An 18,120-nucleotide genomic window follows, 5' to 3' on the forward strand; every position below is an offset into this window, starting at 1 on the left:
GCTGCTTTGAAAGTGAAATAAGCCTGTTTTATACTTTAGTTTTATCCAGACTTTATAATAATATCCATCTCCTGCTAGCTGAATCAAAGTTCATACATTTGTATTTCAGACCCTAGTGCAGACTATGTTCATGCTCTTGCTTGTTCTTATGTTTGCCTCCTTTTCTATCTCCCATATGTAATGTTTGTTTCCATGAAGTCATCTTTCATATCTCTATCTTTATAATCTACATATCTGATGAAACAGTGGGAAGGCAATAGGGATTTTTCCCTATTCAGGAGAATAATTGGCTAATTTGTATTGGAATATAAGAATCAACTGAGATTTAGGGTTTTATTTACAAACAACACTTCCTTTATATTTGGTTTTATTTGCTGCTGAAATTTTAAAACCTTCACCTAAACAGAGCACTAAAACTAAAATAAATCTCTTCAGGAGACAGATTCTTTTTTGGTGTCCTAGTATTAGACTTCTGAAAATTGTGTTTATGCTTTTCATTCCAGATTGAAAGCCCAGTGGAATTAAAATAGTGAAACTAAGTATATTAAAATAGACAATGAGATTAGAAGAATTTACACACTTTATGGTCTCAGTTTGTATAAACATACAAAACCATCAACGTAAAAGAAAGGAAATTACAATGTTTGTGAGAAAATAATCAGTCACTTCAAAGCTGAATATTGTGGCTTTTTTAATGTAATCTATGCATGCAAAAGAATTATTTGTATTCATTAGCTGAAGTTTACAGATTGAGCTAGTTACTGAGCATAAATATTATTTTTTAAACAACTGCATAAAAGCTAACTTTTATCCAACTTCTTCCTCCCTGTAATGTTCCAAACTTGCACCCTGTGCTAAAATAATTTGGACTGAACTTCTGTGACCATTCAAAATGTAATGCTTGTTGCATTGTAACAGCACTTCTGTTTTGAAAGCAGCCTCCCCAAAAACATATGTGGCCTCCCACATAAGTACTGCCTACTGATAAATGTGTTTAACAGTGAGAATTCCTAGGATGCCTAAATCTAAAAGCGATGGGGCAGACTGAGAACTTAGTTTCAGAGTGGTAGCTGTGTTCGTCTAGATCATCTTATTTGGGCATAAGCTTTCGTGGGCTAGAACCCACTTCATCAGATGCATGGAGTGAAAATACAGGAGCAGGTATAAATACATGAAAGGATGGGAGTTGCCTTACAAAGTGTGAGGTCAGTCTAATGAGACAATTAAATTAACAGTAGGATACCAAGGGAGGAAAAATAACTTTTGAAGTGGTAATGAGAGTGGCCCTGACCCATTTAGTCTGGCACTGACCCATTTAAGTTTGTATCTCAACACCATGATTCAGCACTGCAGCCTATAATTACCTACCAATATCTGTTACTAAAGACCTCTTTAACATAAAAGATAAAGGCACAAAAATATCCAGTGGCAGGAAGTAGAAGCTAAAACAATTCAAACTTGAAATAAGGTGCAAATGTTTAATGGTGAGGGTAATTAACCATTGGAGCAGCTTGCTAACAATGTGGTAAATGCTCCATCACTCTAAGTCTATAAATCCAAGTTGGAAGTCTTTCTAAAAGATACACTGTCATTTACTGGGCTCAGTGCAGGAATCACTGCGTGAACGTCTGTGGCCCTGGCGTAGGGCATGCCTCCCCTGTAGCACCTTCTGCTCAGTTAATACAGAGCTGCATATACTCCCTGTCTCAGTTTCCCTTCTCAGGAAGCCAGTAATTCCACTTCAGGCACTCTTGACATTTGATGCAATAGCACCCTTCTTAGGACTTGTTTATTACAAAGGCTCCTACAAAAGGGGCCCTAAGAAAAAGTCACAAATAAACAATTTACTTCTGTTTTGTTGGGTTCCTCTGAAACCTGCCTTCTATGTTCTGTTCCCCTCAGCATTCTCTCTCGGTCTTTAAGTCTCTCTTTATGGCAGGCACGCCAGCTTTCCTCCTGGAGCTAGGTTGCAATTTATCTCTTGCGGCTGGCCCCACATTCAGAGGACTGGCAGCCTTCTGCTGGTGTCTGGTCTCTGCTAATTCAGGACCCTGCAGGAGTCTTCTTACTCCTTTCGGGGTCTGCAGACATCTACCCTGTGATGAAGGAGGAGGCAGCATTTATGGTGGTCCCCTTCTCTCAACTCATCCTCAATTGGTTGGGAGATAGGGGAGTTTTGCCTCACCTCTCTGTAAGTCTCCTGGCCCCAGGCCCTTAAAGAAACAGTAGCAGTGCTTCCTCCCAAACTCTACTTGCTCCCAACATCTCCTAGATTATATCTGTAATTGGAACTTTCAACTCTTTCCAGGGCCGGCTCTGGCTTTCTGGCTGCCCCAAGAAAAAAAAAAAAAACCGCGGCGGCCAGAACAGCAAAGCAAAAAAAACCAAAAAACCTGCGGTGCGGCCAGAGCCAGGGGGCAGGGGGACTCCCTGCCCTGCAGATGTGGAGGGGGAGGGAGCGGGGGGAGAGAGAGAAGGGGGGCGGCCAGGGCTTCAGCAGGGTGCCACGCGGCCCCTCCTGCTGTGCCGCCTGCCGGGAGGCTCCGCGCCGCTCCGGTCGGCTGGGTGGGAAGGACGCGGGCTGCCCTGCCAGGCTTGCTGCAGGGCGCTCCCGTCCTCCACGCCGCCGCCCCCTACAGGGCGGCCGGAGCGGAACAGCAACCAAAAAAAAAAAAAAGCGGCCGTGCCGCCCTAGGATTGGGTGGAATGCCGCCTCCTACAAGCTGCCGCCCCAAGCACCAGCTTGCTCGGCTGGTGCCTGGAACCGGCCCTGACTCTTTCGAGTAATAGTGGGTGGACTGACCAGTAGACATTACTGCCCTTAAGGGGCAGACTACCCAGGCAGCGGCCTACATTATCCGTAGGCTTGTCAGGATTTGATTTAAGGTGATAGATGTCAATAGATGTTGATTTCAGCTGACACTGAAATTGACAAAAAAAAAAAAAAAAAAGAGTATTGATGTGCAGCCACCCTTGTGCCTCCAGGGACTGAGGGTCACCAGCCCTGTAGCAGTGCAGGGAGCCCTCTACAGACCCGCTGTTTCAGACCCACTCTCATGACAGTGGAGTGGCAGAGGGCGTCCTACAGATTTAGGCCTAACTAAGGGTAAAACATTGCCATTTGAAAACAGCTCTTCATTATTTCAAGGGGGGCTTCCAAGGGCTAGATTTGTAACTCTCCAAAAGTATATCACATTTTCTTTTACTAACATGTGAGAAAAGTCATTTGTATGGACAATATGCAGAGAAGGTCATACCAACATGTGTAACCATTCACACTCACTTATTAATGGCAACTAATGTTAAAAACCCTTTAATAAAGTAAAATTATAAAATTCAGATCAGACGCTCTAAAAATAAAGAAAATAGGGGTTGAACATAGTGGTCCAGGGGACTCAGAGTCAAGAGACAGAGTGAAATCCTGGTCCCGTTGAAGTCAATGGCAAAACTCCCATTGACTTCAGTGGGGTCAGGGTTTCACCCCTGGGTTCTATTCCTAACTCTGTCACTGGTCTGCTGGGTTACTTTGGCCAAGTCACTTCAACTCTCTGGTTCACTTTTCCCCATTTGTAAAATGGAGATAATGATATTATCCTACTTAGTGGAATGCTTTGAGATCTATGGATGAAATGTGCTTTATAACAAATTAGTAGTAGTGTTATTAACTTATGTGCTGTGGTTCCAAATTATACTATCTGTCAACAAATGTGATCAGTAGATTGAATCTAAACATCTCTTCTTGAAATCTGATTTTTGTGAGGATGAAGTGGAAAATAGAAATAATGATGGACATTAAAATCTTTATTAATAAAACTGGCCTGATCCAATAAACAGAAGAGAGATACCAAGATGGAAATTTTGTGGAATCAGAAAACATGTAGTACTTTCTCCAAGAATCCCAAATCTTTGGCCCCAACTTCATAATAAAACTATCTTACTAATTTTTTATTGAAGTTATATCTTAATCAAGTGAAGTTTTCAAGATGTGTCATATCAGAAATTCTGACATGAGTACCAAAAACTGTTCACTGATTTGGATAACAAAATATGGTCTGCTTCCTATTGACTTATTTCTGTAACACAAACAAACAGTGCAGCATCTTGAATGTATAGCTGTGATACAATTTAAGGAAATAATCTTCATTAAAATATACAGTTTACCGCAGAAAACTGAAAGAATTATAATCAGGGTGAAGTGTGCTTGGCAGAAGCAGTAGGGAGAGAAACCTTAGAAAAAAATGTACTTCAGGAAGAATTAACAATAAAACTGATGAATATCTAGTGGTCTGTGAATATCTAATATTTATCACTCTTGACTCTACCACATTACTTCCTGAGCTGTTTCTCTATAATTATTAACAAGAACCTCTACTAATAATCTGCTCTTTTATTTAGAAAATTAGGTGTTTTTGCCCCTGCATGGAAAAGTGGAGTCTTTCTTTTACATCTATCTTTCTTGTTAGCATTTATTTAGAAGATTCAAATAGATTTCTGTAATGACTCTTTCTGTACAATCATATGATAGAGAGATTATGTACATGCATAATTTTCTGGCATACAGACATACAATCCTTCCAGTGTATATATTTCTCTGCATGTATAAATGAAGGCCCAAATTCTCCACACCCCATCCAAGTCATTGTGCTTCACATCTCTGAAAAGGGATGGGGGAAGAACTGTCCCCACCCCTTCAGGGTCTGGAGTGACAATGCATTATGATCAGCATTAGGTCATCAGACACACTTCGAGAATACACCTCTACCTTGATATAACGCCGTCCTCGGGAGCCAAAAAATCTTACCGCGTTATAGGTGAAACCGCGTTTTATCAAACTTGCTTTGATCCACCAAGTGCGCAGCCCCACCCCCCCGGAGCACTGCTTTACCGCGTTATATCAGAATTCGTGTTATATCGGGTCGCGTTATATCAGGGTAGTATATTTAAACACTACCAAACAAACAAACAAAAAAACAAATGGCTCTTTGGTTCCACTGCTATCATGTTGTAACCAGTAATTCAAAGCTACCTAAAATCTTTACTTGATACCAGAGCAAGTGGGAATCAAATAGGGACTGCCATCAACAAGAGCTATGAACAGGATTAATAGAAACCTGCAGAGCATATTTTTCAAGAAGTCTGAGCAAGTTTTCCCCTCAGTGTGAGGAATTGTTGGGACAATAATGCTAACGGGGAAAGCCCAGTGTTCCAGTTTGGGCACTTAATATTTGGGTACTCAAATGAGAATTTAGGAGCACAAAACACCTATTTTTATACTTAATCTCTCCTAAGCAATTTACATAGAAATCTAGATGATCTACACTCATACCCTAGTATTAATAGTAAATGGATGTGTGTAGCTCTGGAAAATTATGACACCATAGCCACAAAGATCATGCCTCTCCTGTAGAGCACAGGAGGCATAATTGTCTTGTGGAGTAGGAACATACAAAGTGTTTTGGAATTGAATAGCAGCAGTTTAACTTGGGTGATTGCATTGTGATCTCCTTTATGGTGTTAACATGTAAATGATCATAGGTTTAAACTAGTCCTGACAGTTAACCGCTCTAGTAAAATTAATGGGAGACATTCACTCACACGTTAGGATCATTGTTTTGCTTTCTGATTATAGATTTAGGGCCAAATTCTGCTCTCATTTCTATTGCTGTAAATCCATTGACTTCAATTGAGTTACCGCAGAATTATATGGGTGTAAGCAAAAGCAGAATTTGGTTTTTAATGTCTGAAGATGCTGATCTTCATAGTGAAGGTTCCTGCCCATTTGAGAGAGTTTTCATTTTAATCCAAGCATAGCTATTGAATCCTCTGGAAATACCTATTTTGGTATATACTTTGTATTGCTCTTAGATTTCTGTTCCCCCAGCTATGTGGAGCTGTGAATATAAACGGATAAGGGAAGGAAGAATCTTTCTAAAAATGGATGGTGTATTCCTTTTGTTCCTGGCTGGTGCTAGAAATTTTGCTGGTATATTGCTTATCGTTGAGCACAAAACTTCTCACCTTTTCTCACTCAGAGAGTAGAAGATAGTTGTTCAGTCACTGATGTTTTTCTTTTTACTCTTCTAGACCTCTGCAGATGAGGGTTCTGGGTCCGCCATCAAGCTTTCTGCAAACAGATCTGACTCAAAATTTCCTGCTATAGAAAAAACATCAAGCAAGCAAAAGCAAAAACCTCCCATGAGTTCCAGCAAAGTAACTCCAGGTGAGCTAAAGAGTGCATAAAATGGAACTAGTTGCCACTGTATTAGGAATTAGCAAGTACATAGAAGATGCCTTGTGGATTCAGAGTCATTATGGTACTGCTGTGCACACTCATGGGCCTGATTCTCATTTACAGTTAAGTCACTTTACACCATTCTGGCAGGATACAGTGACCTTAAAATGAGTACAAATGAAATTTACACCTGCTTTACAGCCACTTTACAACACCAGGGTAGTGTAAAGTGACTTAACTGTAAATGAGAATCAGGCCCATATGACAAACAATCTTACTGAATTAACTGAAACCCACTAAGCCATTTTAAAATCATTTAGTTCCCTTTTAGAACAACAGAGATTCATTTTGGAATAGCAATAAAAGGCACTGCAGGGCATGTCTGTATGTTCTGCAGTCTCGCTTATTTGGCCTTTGATCTCATGTTCACAATGAGCAAGTCTTACAATCACCTGACTTCTTCGGGAGAGTTTTTGATTGACTTCAATAGGACTCTAGTGGGAGCAGAATCAAACTAATATCTGGAACCCAGGGGTGTGTGTGTTAAAATAGCAACTGAAAATGTGGGATTGGTGTTTAAAACAAACAGATTATCAGAATTAAGGGCAGCTTTCCTATCATAAATAAAGTTAATTAAAAAAAAAAAAAAAAAAAGGATTCATAATTCTAAATAGCTGCTGTGAATACCAAAAAGTGCATGAATAAATTCTCAGAAAATGGGATACGTTTAGCCAGGATTAACTAATCAGCCTGTTGCTTTAAAGAAGTCAGTTAGTATGCATGCCACCCAATCAGGGCCAGCTCCAGGGTTTTGGCCGCCCCAAGCAGCCAAAAAAAAAAAAAAAAAAAAAAAAAAAAAGCCGCGATCGCGATCTGCGGCGGCAATTCGGCGGGAGGTCCTTCGCTCCCAGGCAGAGTGAGGGACCGTCCGCCGAATTGCCGCCGAATACCTGGACGTGCCGCCCCTCTCCGGAGCTGCCGCCCCAAGCACCTGCTTGACAAGCTGGTGCCTGGAGCCGGCCGTGCACCCAATTACCTTTTAAAATGGTATTCCATTTGTGAAAAATGCTTTAAATATTTATACTGTAAAAGTTATCCGCTAAATATAATAGAAGGTACCTTTCCTTTGATACAGGGAGATTTTGGAAACATGGCTACATCTCCAGAGACAAACAAAACAAAACAGGCCCCCAAAGACCCAATCAGAGACAACAGTTGTGTGGGAATGATTTCTTACGATCCATGCATGTCCATGACATTATATAAAGAGCCTGCAAAGACAGAAGGCTATTTCAGTACGTTCATGAAAGGATTAATTACATCAGGACTATCCATGTGGCCAAAGTTGAAGATCCCTCAGTGTTTACATTATAAATCACTACCAGATATTTGAGATAAATATATCAGATGCTCTGGGCTGAAATGGTACATAAATTAGGGTTTGTTTTTTTTTGTTTTGTTTTGTTTTTTACACTAAATTTGGGGTGGGAGAGGGGAAGAATCAAGCTGATGATTTTAAACCTAGTTTAAAATTAAAATTGATCTCTTATTGCATTTTGGCATCCCACTAATTAAAAACAATTTCATTTCTCAAAATGAAATTTTTGCAGGTAATGAGGGCCTAGATATGCTCTCATTTGCCCTGGTGTGAATCTGTATTAGTTCTGCTGCCATCGGAGTAATTTATAGTGGAATTTAGAGCAGAATTTGGGACTTGGGCATTTTGCGGGGAAAGTGGAATCAAAACAAATGAAGGCCCTAATCTTGCAACTGACTCTGCATGCGTTGAAACCTATGTCCATGGAGAGCTTCACTGAAAGCAACAGGGCAGTACAGGGTTCTGCCACGCAGAATCAGTTGCAGGATTAGACACATCTTTTCATTTCAAAATGTGGATTCCTGAGCATATAAGAAGGGAAAATTGAATGTTTACCATATTATACCCTGAATCTTTTTTAACGTATTTATCCTCACAGCACTCCTGTGAGGTATGAATTATTCCCATTTTACTGATGGGAGATTGAGGCACAGAGAGACAGAGTGGTTTGCCTGTGGTCACAAAGGAAGTTTGTGGTAGAGCAGAAAATTGAACCCAGCTCTCCTGAGTCCCAGGCTAGCACCCTAATTACTGGATCATCCTTCCTCTCCCAAACTTGTAACTAGTACAGTTCCATGTCCTTTGTGAACATGAGCAATGTGCTGGGTCTCAGAACAATTATAGAGCACCAGCTCTTTATCTTCTTTGATTCTGTGAATAGAACTTTGGAAATAGCAATTTTCAGTGACATAGTAAATGCTTTGGTTTGAAGTGGAGAACTGATCAGGTCGTCAGATACTCTTGATGAACACCCTATGTTCTCAGTCAGAACTATTTAGACTAAAGAGGTCTCTCTGACCCAAAGAGGTCTCTGTGTAAATGAGAAACAGATTCTCATTTACACAAATGTCTCATTGCTATATTTGGCAATGTAAAGGGACACTGAAATAGATGGAACTATGATTTACTTCCACTTTACGGCCCGTTTACACTGACCAAGTAGCATAAAGGAGCCTTAGTGTATATGAGAATCCAGTCCTGTGTGTGGATTTGGATGCTTTCTTGAGATGGTTCACTGAAGTTAAAGATGAGATACTCATTTATATCAGGGTCTTATTCTAATACACATATATCAGACCAAAAAGGTAAGAAAAATTAAGTACCTGGGAAAATGGTGCAAGGACAGGGTAGGCCCATTACTCAATGGGGCGGGGGGTCGAACAATAACAGAAAACGGGGAAATGGCAGAGGTGCTTAATGACTTCTTTGTTTCGGTTCTCACCAAGAAGGTTGGTAGTGATTAGCATTCACTATGTTAGACATCCAATGAAAGTGAGGTAGGATCAGAGGCAAAAGTAGGTAAAGAACAAGTTAAAAATTACTTAGACAAGCTAGATGTCTTCAAGTCACTGGGGCCTGATGAAAGGCATCCTAGAATACTCAAGGAGCTGACTGAGGAGATATCTTTGAAAAGTCATGGAAGGCGGGAGAGATTCCAGAAGACTGGAAAAGGGCAAATATAGTGCCAATCTATAAAAAGGGAACTAAGGACACACCGGGGAATTACAGACCAGTCAGCTTAACTTCTGTACCTGGAAAGATAATGGAGCAAATAATTAAGCATTCAATTTGCAAACATCTTGAACAGTGGTTTTCAAACTGTGGGTCATGACCCAGTACTGGGTCACGGCAGCTCTGGTCAGCACTGCTGACCGGGCTGTTAAAAGTCCCATTGGCAGTGCTGCCCGGCTAAGGCAGGCTAGTCCCTACCTGTTCTGACACCGCGCTGCGCCCTGGAAGTAGCCAGCAGCAGGTCCGGCTCCTAGGCAGGGGGCCACGGGGCTCCACACGCTGCCTCCACCCCGAGCACCAGCTCCGCACTCCCATTGGCCAGGAATCGGCCAACGTGAGCTGGGGGGGCTGTGCCTGCGGGCGAGAGCTGCGCGGAGCCGCTTGTGTACCTCTGCCTAGGAGCCGGACCTGCTGCTGGCCGCTCCCAGGGCGCAGCGTGGTCCGCGGTGCTAGGACAGGCAGGAAGCCTGCCTTAGCACCCCCACTGCACCGCTGACTGGGAACTGCCCAAGATAAGCCTGTACCCCAATCTCCTGGCCCCCCGAGTCCCCCCCAAAACCCAGAGCCCTTCCTGCACTTCAAACCCCTCATCCCCAGCCCCACCCCAGAGCCTGCACCCACAGCCCAGAGCCCTGACCCCCTCCCACACCCCAACCCCCTGCCCCAGCTCAGAGCCCCCCCAAACCTGGAGCCCCCTCCTGCACCCCAAACCCCTCATCCCTGGCCCCAGCCCAGAGCCCTGCCCCCCTCCTGCACCCCTGCCCAGAGCCCCCTCTCACATCCTGAACCCCTCATTCCCAGCCCCACCCTGCAGCCCTCACCCCCGCACCCCAATCCTCTGCCCCAGCCCTGAGTCTCTCCCACACCCCAAACCCCACATCCACAGCTCCGTTGGGTCACGGGCATCAACAATTTTCTTCAACTGGGTTGCCAGAAAAAAAAAGTTTGAAAACCACTGATCTAGAAGATAAGAGAGTGATAAGTAACAGTCAGCATGGATTTGTCAGGAACAAATCATGTCAAACCAACTGGATAGCTTTCCTTGACAAGGTAACAAGCCTTGTGGATGGGGGGGGAAGCGGTAGATGTGGTATATCTTGACTTTAGATACTGTCTCGCGTGACCTTCTCATAAACAAACTAGGGAAATGCAACCTAGATGGAGCTACTAGTGGTTCACAGTCATGCTGGAAGGGCATAACGAGTGGGGTCCATGCAGGGATCAGTTCTGGGTCTGGTTCTGTTCAATATCTTCATCAGTGATTTAGAGAACGGTAGAGAGAGTACACTTATAAAGTTTGCGGCCGATACCAAGCTGGGAGAGGTTGCAAGTGCTTTGGAGGCTAGGATTAAAATTCAAAAAGATCTGGACAAACTGGAGAAATGGTCTGAAGTAAACAGGATGAAATTTAATAAGGACAAATGCAAAGTACTCCACTTAAGAAAGAACAATCAGTTGCACACATACAAAATGGGATATGACTGCCTAAGGAGGAGTACTGCAGAAAGGGATCTGGGGGTCATAGTGGACCATAAACTAAATACAAGTCAACAGTGTAACACTGTTGCAAAAAAAAAAAAAATCTGGGATGTATTAGCAGGAGTGTTGTAAGCAAGACACAAGAAGTAATTCTTCTGCTCTACTCTGCGCTGATTAGGCCTCAACTGGAGTATTGTGTCCAGTTCTGGGCAGCACTTTCAGGAAAGAGGTGAATAAATTGGAGAAAGTCCAGAGAAGAGCAACAAAAATGATTAAAGGTCTAGAAAACATGACCTATGAGGGAAGATTGAAAAAATGTGATTTGTTTAGTCTGGAAAAGAGAAGCCTGAGAGGGGGCATGATAACAGTTTTCAAGTACATAAAAGGCTGTTACAAGGAGGAGGGAGAAAAATTGTTCTTCTTAACCTCTGAGGATGGGACAAGAAGCAATGGGCTTAAATTGCAGCAAGGGAGGTTTAGGTTGGACATTAGGAAAAACTTCCTAACTGTCAATTAAGCACTGGAATGAATTGCCTAGGGCGGTTGTGGAATCTCCATCATTGGAGATTTTTAAGAGCAGGTTGGACAAACACCTGTCAGGAATGGTCTAGATAATACTTAGTCCGGCCATGAGTGCAGGGGACTGGACTAGATGACCTCTCAAGGTCCCTTCCAGTCCAATGATTCTATGTACTGTCTGTCCTGCTTTTTTTGCTTGCCATGGTTTGAAGATGGTGTATGATGAGAGGATTCTAGGAGACGGCTAGCAAAGCAAGTTCCTGACCACTTTTGTCTATTGGTACAAGGCATGCACAATGTTTAGATTTTACTGTGTGGCCTGTGCCATGGTTTGTGGGGTATATTATATTCTATCCACACCACGGCAATATTCTTGGTGTTGTTTTATGTCACTCTATTATTGTCCTGGTACAAGACCCTCAGAGGTGCACCTAAGTGGGTGGCTTCCTCTGCCTGTGTAATGAGTCAAGTAGGGCCATGCACCAAAGATCCTCACATTCACAAAGCACTAATGTTAGAGTTTATTGTACGCTGTCTATCACTTAACAGTTTCTAATGGACAGCTCTGTTTCCAGGACTGGTTGCGGTTATAGGTCATGTTTTAAATCACTTTTAAATGCTTGCCTTCACTGCATTGTTAGGTCAAACTATGACTTGAGTTTTGCTCCTAACCCAGCTCCTGTTCACACACTTTGGGTATTTCCAGAGCTGGTAGTCATACATGTTCTAGCTGTGCTCAAACTAACATGTTATGTAGAGGTATGTGCTCAGGTCTCTAGCACGGCTGTTTCACTGTGTGTCTTCACTCTCACTTGGCCTTGGGCAGCTCACGTGTTGTAACCAGAGTTTACTAACTCAAGTTAACTGTTGCAGTGAAGATGAGTGTTTTTATAATGGGCTCATTTTACAGTGAATTTTTGTTACAGATGTGTAGTCTACCCCATCTCATATGGCTACTATGAGCACCTGGAATTTCCTTCCCCTTTTCCTCTGTGCTACTGACAGCATGGTGCTGGGGAGGATACAGTGAAAGCAGTATGCAGTGATTTCAACCTGCCTGTTTGCTTTTTTGCACTCAATGAAATTCATCAGATTTCTTAATTCCTTATCTGCTATGTTTCATAACACAGTAACTGGAGAAACCAGAATGCAAGAGGCTCTTTCAGTATTATTTTAACATACACTTTTGTGTATGAAAGTGAACATACAGAGAATTCTATTGCAGAGTGCCCAGGAGGGTTGTCACAAGCAGCAGGCCTTCCCCAAAGTACACAGTGAAAATCAATTCAGCGTCGCATTAGAACTGGGGCGAATTAAAAAGCTCAATAAATGTTTACATTACTCTGTCACTTACTTATTAGACATTAAAGTTCCCAACACTGAAAATCCCACCTCTTGTGTCCCAAAATAAAGAGATATTTGTGGTACATAATTAAGCCTTAATTAAGAGTTCCTCTGCATATACAACAAGGAGTCTGGTGGCACCTTAAAGACTAACAGATTTATTTGGGCATAAGCTTTCGTGGGTAAAAACCTCACTTCTTCAGATGCATAGAGTGAAAGTTTCACTCTATGCATCTGAAGAAGTGAGGTTTTTACCCACGAAAGCTTATGCCCAAATAAATCTGTTAGTCTTTAAGGTGCCACCAGACTCCTTGTTGTTTTTTGTAGATACAGACTAACACGGCTACCCCCTGATACTTGACACCTCTGCATATACAAAACCATAAACATCTCCAGCATACTCAGCAAGGTGAACAGTCTGAGCCCTTTAATTTTAGGTATACATCAGGAGCTGTCTATTACACTGAGGCAATATCGGTCATTTCTGTTTTTCCAACTGAAAAGAAATAGATGAGATCTGTTAATTATCTTTTGGACCTAATCTTTGCACTTTCTGGCACTGCAGCTACTGGGAAAAGTAGCATTTAGTAAAAGGGGCAGAGGGTTCCTATATATTTGTTTACTGTCTGAACCAAAAATCTTCCTTCCCCTAGAACTGTCCTTTTATATTAGTGGCTCAATATCACCTCTTGATCACAGCCCAAAGTAAATCAGCTCTTCCTTCTTGGTGCCTATCTCAGCAAACCAGCTTCCTGACACTCACTGAAAATTTGATAGAACATTTAATTCCTCTTCTTTCCAAGGCCAAGTGAAAAGCAGAGCCCTATCCTACTCACAGCTGGAAACAAGTCGCTTAGTGAACTACCAGTGCCAGGACTCCTAGGAGTGCCTTATGAATTGAAAATACAGATTTTTTTTGTTTACTTTGGAGACATGTACTCCCCTCCTGCATAGAAATACACAGAAGGGGAGCACTTGCATGAAGAGAACTACAGCTCCTGTGTCCATGAAGATGCAACCTATCATTCCCTTACCTAAATGGGATCTGTATAAAGAGCAGGAATATAGTCTGCCAAATACTTAGAGGCCAAAGATCCATAGGATAGGGCCTGACCCTTCAGACTCTGGGTATGCATCCTGCTCCCCATCTCTTGATGCGGCTCGACTCCTCTGGCAGCTGCACTTTGACTCCCTGAAAGGGGTCACGGAGCATATGGGAGGAGGTAATGTTAGTCTTGGCATTAATTAATATATTGTTCATATCCACTGGTTTGTACAGGGAAAATGCTGAATGGAACAGCTTTTCCTTACCCCTCTCTTCTGCCTGGCCACACTACCTTTTTGGCACAGTGCTGAAGTCATTATCTTTATCTGGACTGGGATTGTGAATGCTCTCTAAAGTTTGGAGGTGTTCAAATGAAGATTTTTTTGTTTCAGGTCCATCTCCGTACGACACTTTCAGACCAGAGATGCTTATCTTTGGCCTTTATCTTTCAGATGAGGGTAAAGCCAACTTTACGAAATTTATAATAAATTAAAAATAGTGACAGCTCAATCTGTTTAGGATCTAGCTAATTTTAAACTGGAGGCCTCTTTATCAGAGATAAAGAGTAATAATTCAAATTTCCTAATGCTTTCCTGGCAAATCCTGTTAATTTTCTCCATGGGCAGGAGGCTCATTTAGGGCCAGATTTTCAGAGAGGTCAGTACCCACAATCAGCTGGATTTTCAGAAGAGTTGAGCTCATGTCTCCAACTGTAAGTGGGTAGATTTTCAAAATTGCTCAGCACATTAGGTGTGCATTGGGCAATGAGCTCTTTTGAGAATATGGTCCTTGTTTAGGTGCTGTAAGCGGGTGCAGACTCACCCGGCAGCGCCTCCTGCTGGTTGTCCTCGGGAATTATCATCCAGCCTCCAGAGCGCCCTCTTCAGGCCAGTGTCCCTCACAGGACCCCGGTGCCCCTTTAACTGGGTGCTGCGCCCTGGCAGTAACCCCACAGTTCTGGGTCTCCCCCTCCCAGGGGAATCCCCACCCACTATCCCCACTTTGCCTCAGTCTTGGCTACTGCCCAGTCTCCATCTAGCCCCCGTTCACTAGGGCAGACTGCAGTATAAGCCACTCATCACAGGCAAAGGGGTTTGGACCTGCTGCCTCTGCCTACCCATGGGCTGTCCCGTTGCAACCCTGCACCTATTCAGCCTATAGTCGGCCTGGAAAGCCCCAGGCTGCAGGCTTGGAGCTCCCAGCTCCCCTGGCCCATCCCCAGCCCTGCTCCCAATCTAGGTGTCTTGCTTAGGTCCCTACAGCCACACCCTTCTCCCTCTACAAGCAGAGGGAGACTTACTGGGCTTCTGGCTCACAGTCTCTTATAGGGGCCAGCTGGGCCTGATTGGGGCATGGCCACAGCTGAGCCTACTTTCCCCAATCAGCCCAGGCTTCTTGCCCCAGCCACAGCCCTCTCCTGGGCTGTTTCAGGCCCCGCAGGGCAGGAGCCGGTATCCACCCCACTACAGGTGCATAAATGGCAGCTGAGCTTTGACAATCTGGACCCCATTGCGCATGTTGAGCAGTTAGTTGAAGAACTGACTGAGATTTTGAAAATCTGAACCTTAATTTCTATGCTTAGTTTGTCTTTGGAAACTGACAGTTACCCCTATGGATGTGGAGGTTGACCACCAAACTGGATAGTTGGTCAGTATGTAATGAAGTGAGACCAGCCACCAAGCCTCCTAATAGAACTTCAGCTGTGATTTATTACTGGAGAAGACAGGTCTTTGTTTCAGCTTTCAGAGATTTATGGAAATTCCCATTGCTTTGTACATATTCATTTAATTAGAGCTGTTCATAAAAGTTATTTTCCTTGAAAAAAGTTTTACATTTCAAAATAGAGTTTGAAAAAATTCAAATGTTTCTTTATGGCTCTCTTAATGAAGAGAGATTGGTATTTTGATATTGCGAAGCTAAATGTGAGTTTGGATAACCCCCCCAAATCTCTGTTCACTGAATATGACTCTGTATATCAAAAAAAAAAAAAAAAAGCTAACATTATACACATTTTGCAGGAATAAATTGTCTGGCATTTTTTTCTTTGAAATACAAATTTTTCTTTCTATTTTCAGTTGAGTATAAATGACAAAGATTTGCCAAAAGAGAAATCAGTGCTGATGTAGTCTCTTGCTCTGCAGAGGAAGACCTTGGAGGGACTTATCTTCTAGGTCTTTTAAGAACAAATATTTTAATGGAAGCTCTTTCCCTGAAAATATAATAAAATTACTGAAAAGGTTTTTTACTTAACAGCTGCCCAGAAGCAGTCATTATTAAGGAGGAAGAGAATGAACCAGGGAGGATTGTTGGGAAGCCCAGACACCCAGAATATGAGAAAATTGGAAGACAGAGACAGACAGGCCTCGTTGCTGCAGGCAAAGGCACAAGTTACCAGTGCATCTGGTGAGAAAAATCTCCTTTACAACTCTTTTGGTCTGTAGAAATGTAGAACTGTCTATTTCTAGGCTGCTGAACTCTTACAGATCCATTTCTCGTTTACACCACGGTGTCCCCACTCCAGTACCATAGAGAGGCCTTAAACTGTCATTTACCTTCACTTTAAGGTCCATTTACACTACCAATATAGAAGGGGCCTTATTGTAAATGAGAACAAAGCCTTAATTAACTGATATTCTCATATTGTCATTTGATATATATATTGCTGTAGAGAAGACATAAAAGCAATTCACTAAATAAAGTAGTTGTCTTAATAAATGTATACCTTTAGACAAATGTATCCATCCTCTAAATTCCGTGCAGCCTAGCTATCTAAATTAAATGGCTGATCCAATTGATTGAAGATGTCATTAAAAATTCTTAAAATAACTTAAGTATACTGAATAAAATAAATATCACATATTACTGCATTTTATTTTTCAGTCTTTGATAACTTTTGTGTAAGATAAATACCTCTGAAATTCTAATCTAACACATGGCTATACACAACTATACAATGTTTTTAGGGAAGTAAATACTAATAGGAACTGTGTAATCATGGGAGACTTTAACTTCCCGGATATAGATTGGGGAACAAATGCTAGTAACAATAATAGGGCTCAGATTTTCCTAGACGTGATAGCTGATGAATTCCTTCATCAAGTAGTTGCTGAACCGACGAGGGGGGATGCCATTTTAGATTTGGTTTTGGTGAGTAGTGAGGACCTCGTTGAGGAAATGGTTGTAGGAGACAACCTTGGCTCGAGTGATCATGAGCTAATTCGGTTTAAACTAAATGGAAGGATTAACAGAATTAAATCGGAGACTAGGGTTTACGATTTCAAAAGGGCTAACTTTAATAAATTAAGGCGACTAATTAGGGAAGTGGATTGGACAAACATATTTATGGATCTAAAGGCGGAAGGCGCCTGGGATTATTTCAAGTTGAAGTTGCAGGAGCTGTCGAAGGCCTGTATCCCGAGAAAGGGAAAATGAATCGTAGGCAGGAGATTTAGACCGAGCTGGATGAACGAGTGTCTCAGGGGGGTGATTAAGAAAAAACAGAAAGCGTACAAAGAGTGGAAGAGGGGAGGGATCAGCAAAGAAACCTACCTTATTGAGGTCAGAGCATGTAGAGATGGAGTGAAAAAGGCCAAAAGCCGTGTAGAGTTGGACCTTGCGAGGGGAATTAAAACCAATAGTAAGAGGTTTTATAGCCATATAAATAGGAAGAAAACAAAGAAAGAAGAGGTGGGACCGCTGAAGACTGTGGATGGAGTGGAGATTAAGGATAATCTAGGCATGGCACAATGTCTAAACGAATATTTTGCATCGGTCTTTAATGAGGCTAATGAAGGGTTTAGGAATAGAGGCAGCGTAACGGAGGGGAATAAAGGAGGGGGGGTTGACATTACAGTATCCGAGGTAGAAGCCAAACTCGAACAGCTTAACGGGACTAAATCGGGCGGACCGGATGATCTTCATCCGAGAATATTAAAGGAACTGGCGCGAGAAATTGCAAGCCCGTTAGCGATAATTTTTAATGAATCTGTAAACTCGGGGGTGGTACCGTTGGACTGGAGAATAGCTAATGTGGTTCCTATTTTCAAGAAGGGGAAAAAAAGTGACCCGGGTAACTACAGGCCTGTTAGTTTAACATCTGTAATATGCAAGGTCTTGGAAAAAATTTTGAAGGAGAAAGTGGTTAAGGACCTTGAGGTCAATGGCAATTGGGACAAATTACAACATGGTTTTACGAAAGGCAGATCGTGCCAAACCAACCTGATCTCCTTCTTTGAGAAAGTAACAGATTTTTTAGATAAAGGAAATGCGGTGGATCTAATATACCTCGATTTTAGTAAAGCGTTTGATACGGTACCGCATGAGGAATTATTGGTTAAATTGGAAAAGATGGGGATCGATATGAAAATCCAGAGGTGCATAAAGAACTGGTTA

At 42.4% G+C, this 18,120-nt stretch overlaps 1 protein-coding gene across 1 annotated transcript in view; it reads left to right on the top strand.

The window, feature by feature from the left end:
• MARCHF10 (membrane associated ring-CH-type finger 10) overlaps nucleotides 1–18,120 on the top strand; it is a 56,316-nt gene that overhangs the window by 14,646 nt on the left and 23,550 nt on the right. Inside the window, exons 3-4 of the mRNA XM_065422830.1 lie at nucleotides 6,085–6,220; nucleotides 15,982–16,131. Coding sequence (XP_065278902.1) covers nucleotides 6,085–6,220; nucleotides 15,982–16,131 — 286 coding nt within the window. The remainder of the gene's footprint in view (nucleotides 1–6,084; nucleotides 6,221–15,981; nucleotides 16,132–18,120) is intronic.

The sequence above is a fragment of the Emys orbicularis genome, chromosome 25, assembly GCF_028017835.1.
Source record: "Emys orbicularis isolate rEmyOrb1 chromosome 25, rEmyOrb1.hap1, whole genome shotgun sequence".
Classification (NCBI taxonomy): Eukaryota; Metazoa; Chordata; order Testudines; family Emydidae; genus Emys; species Emys orbicularis.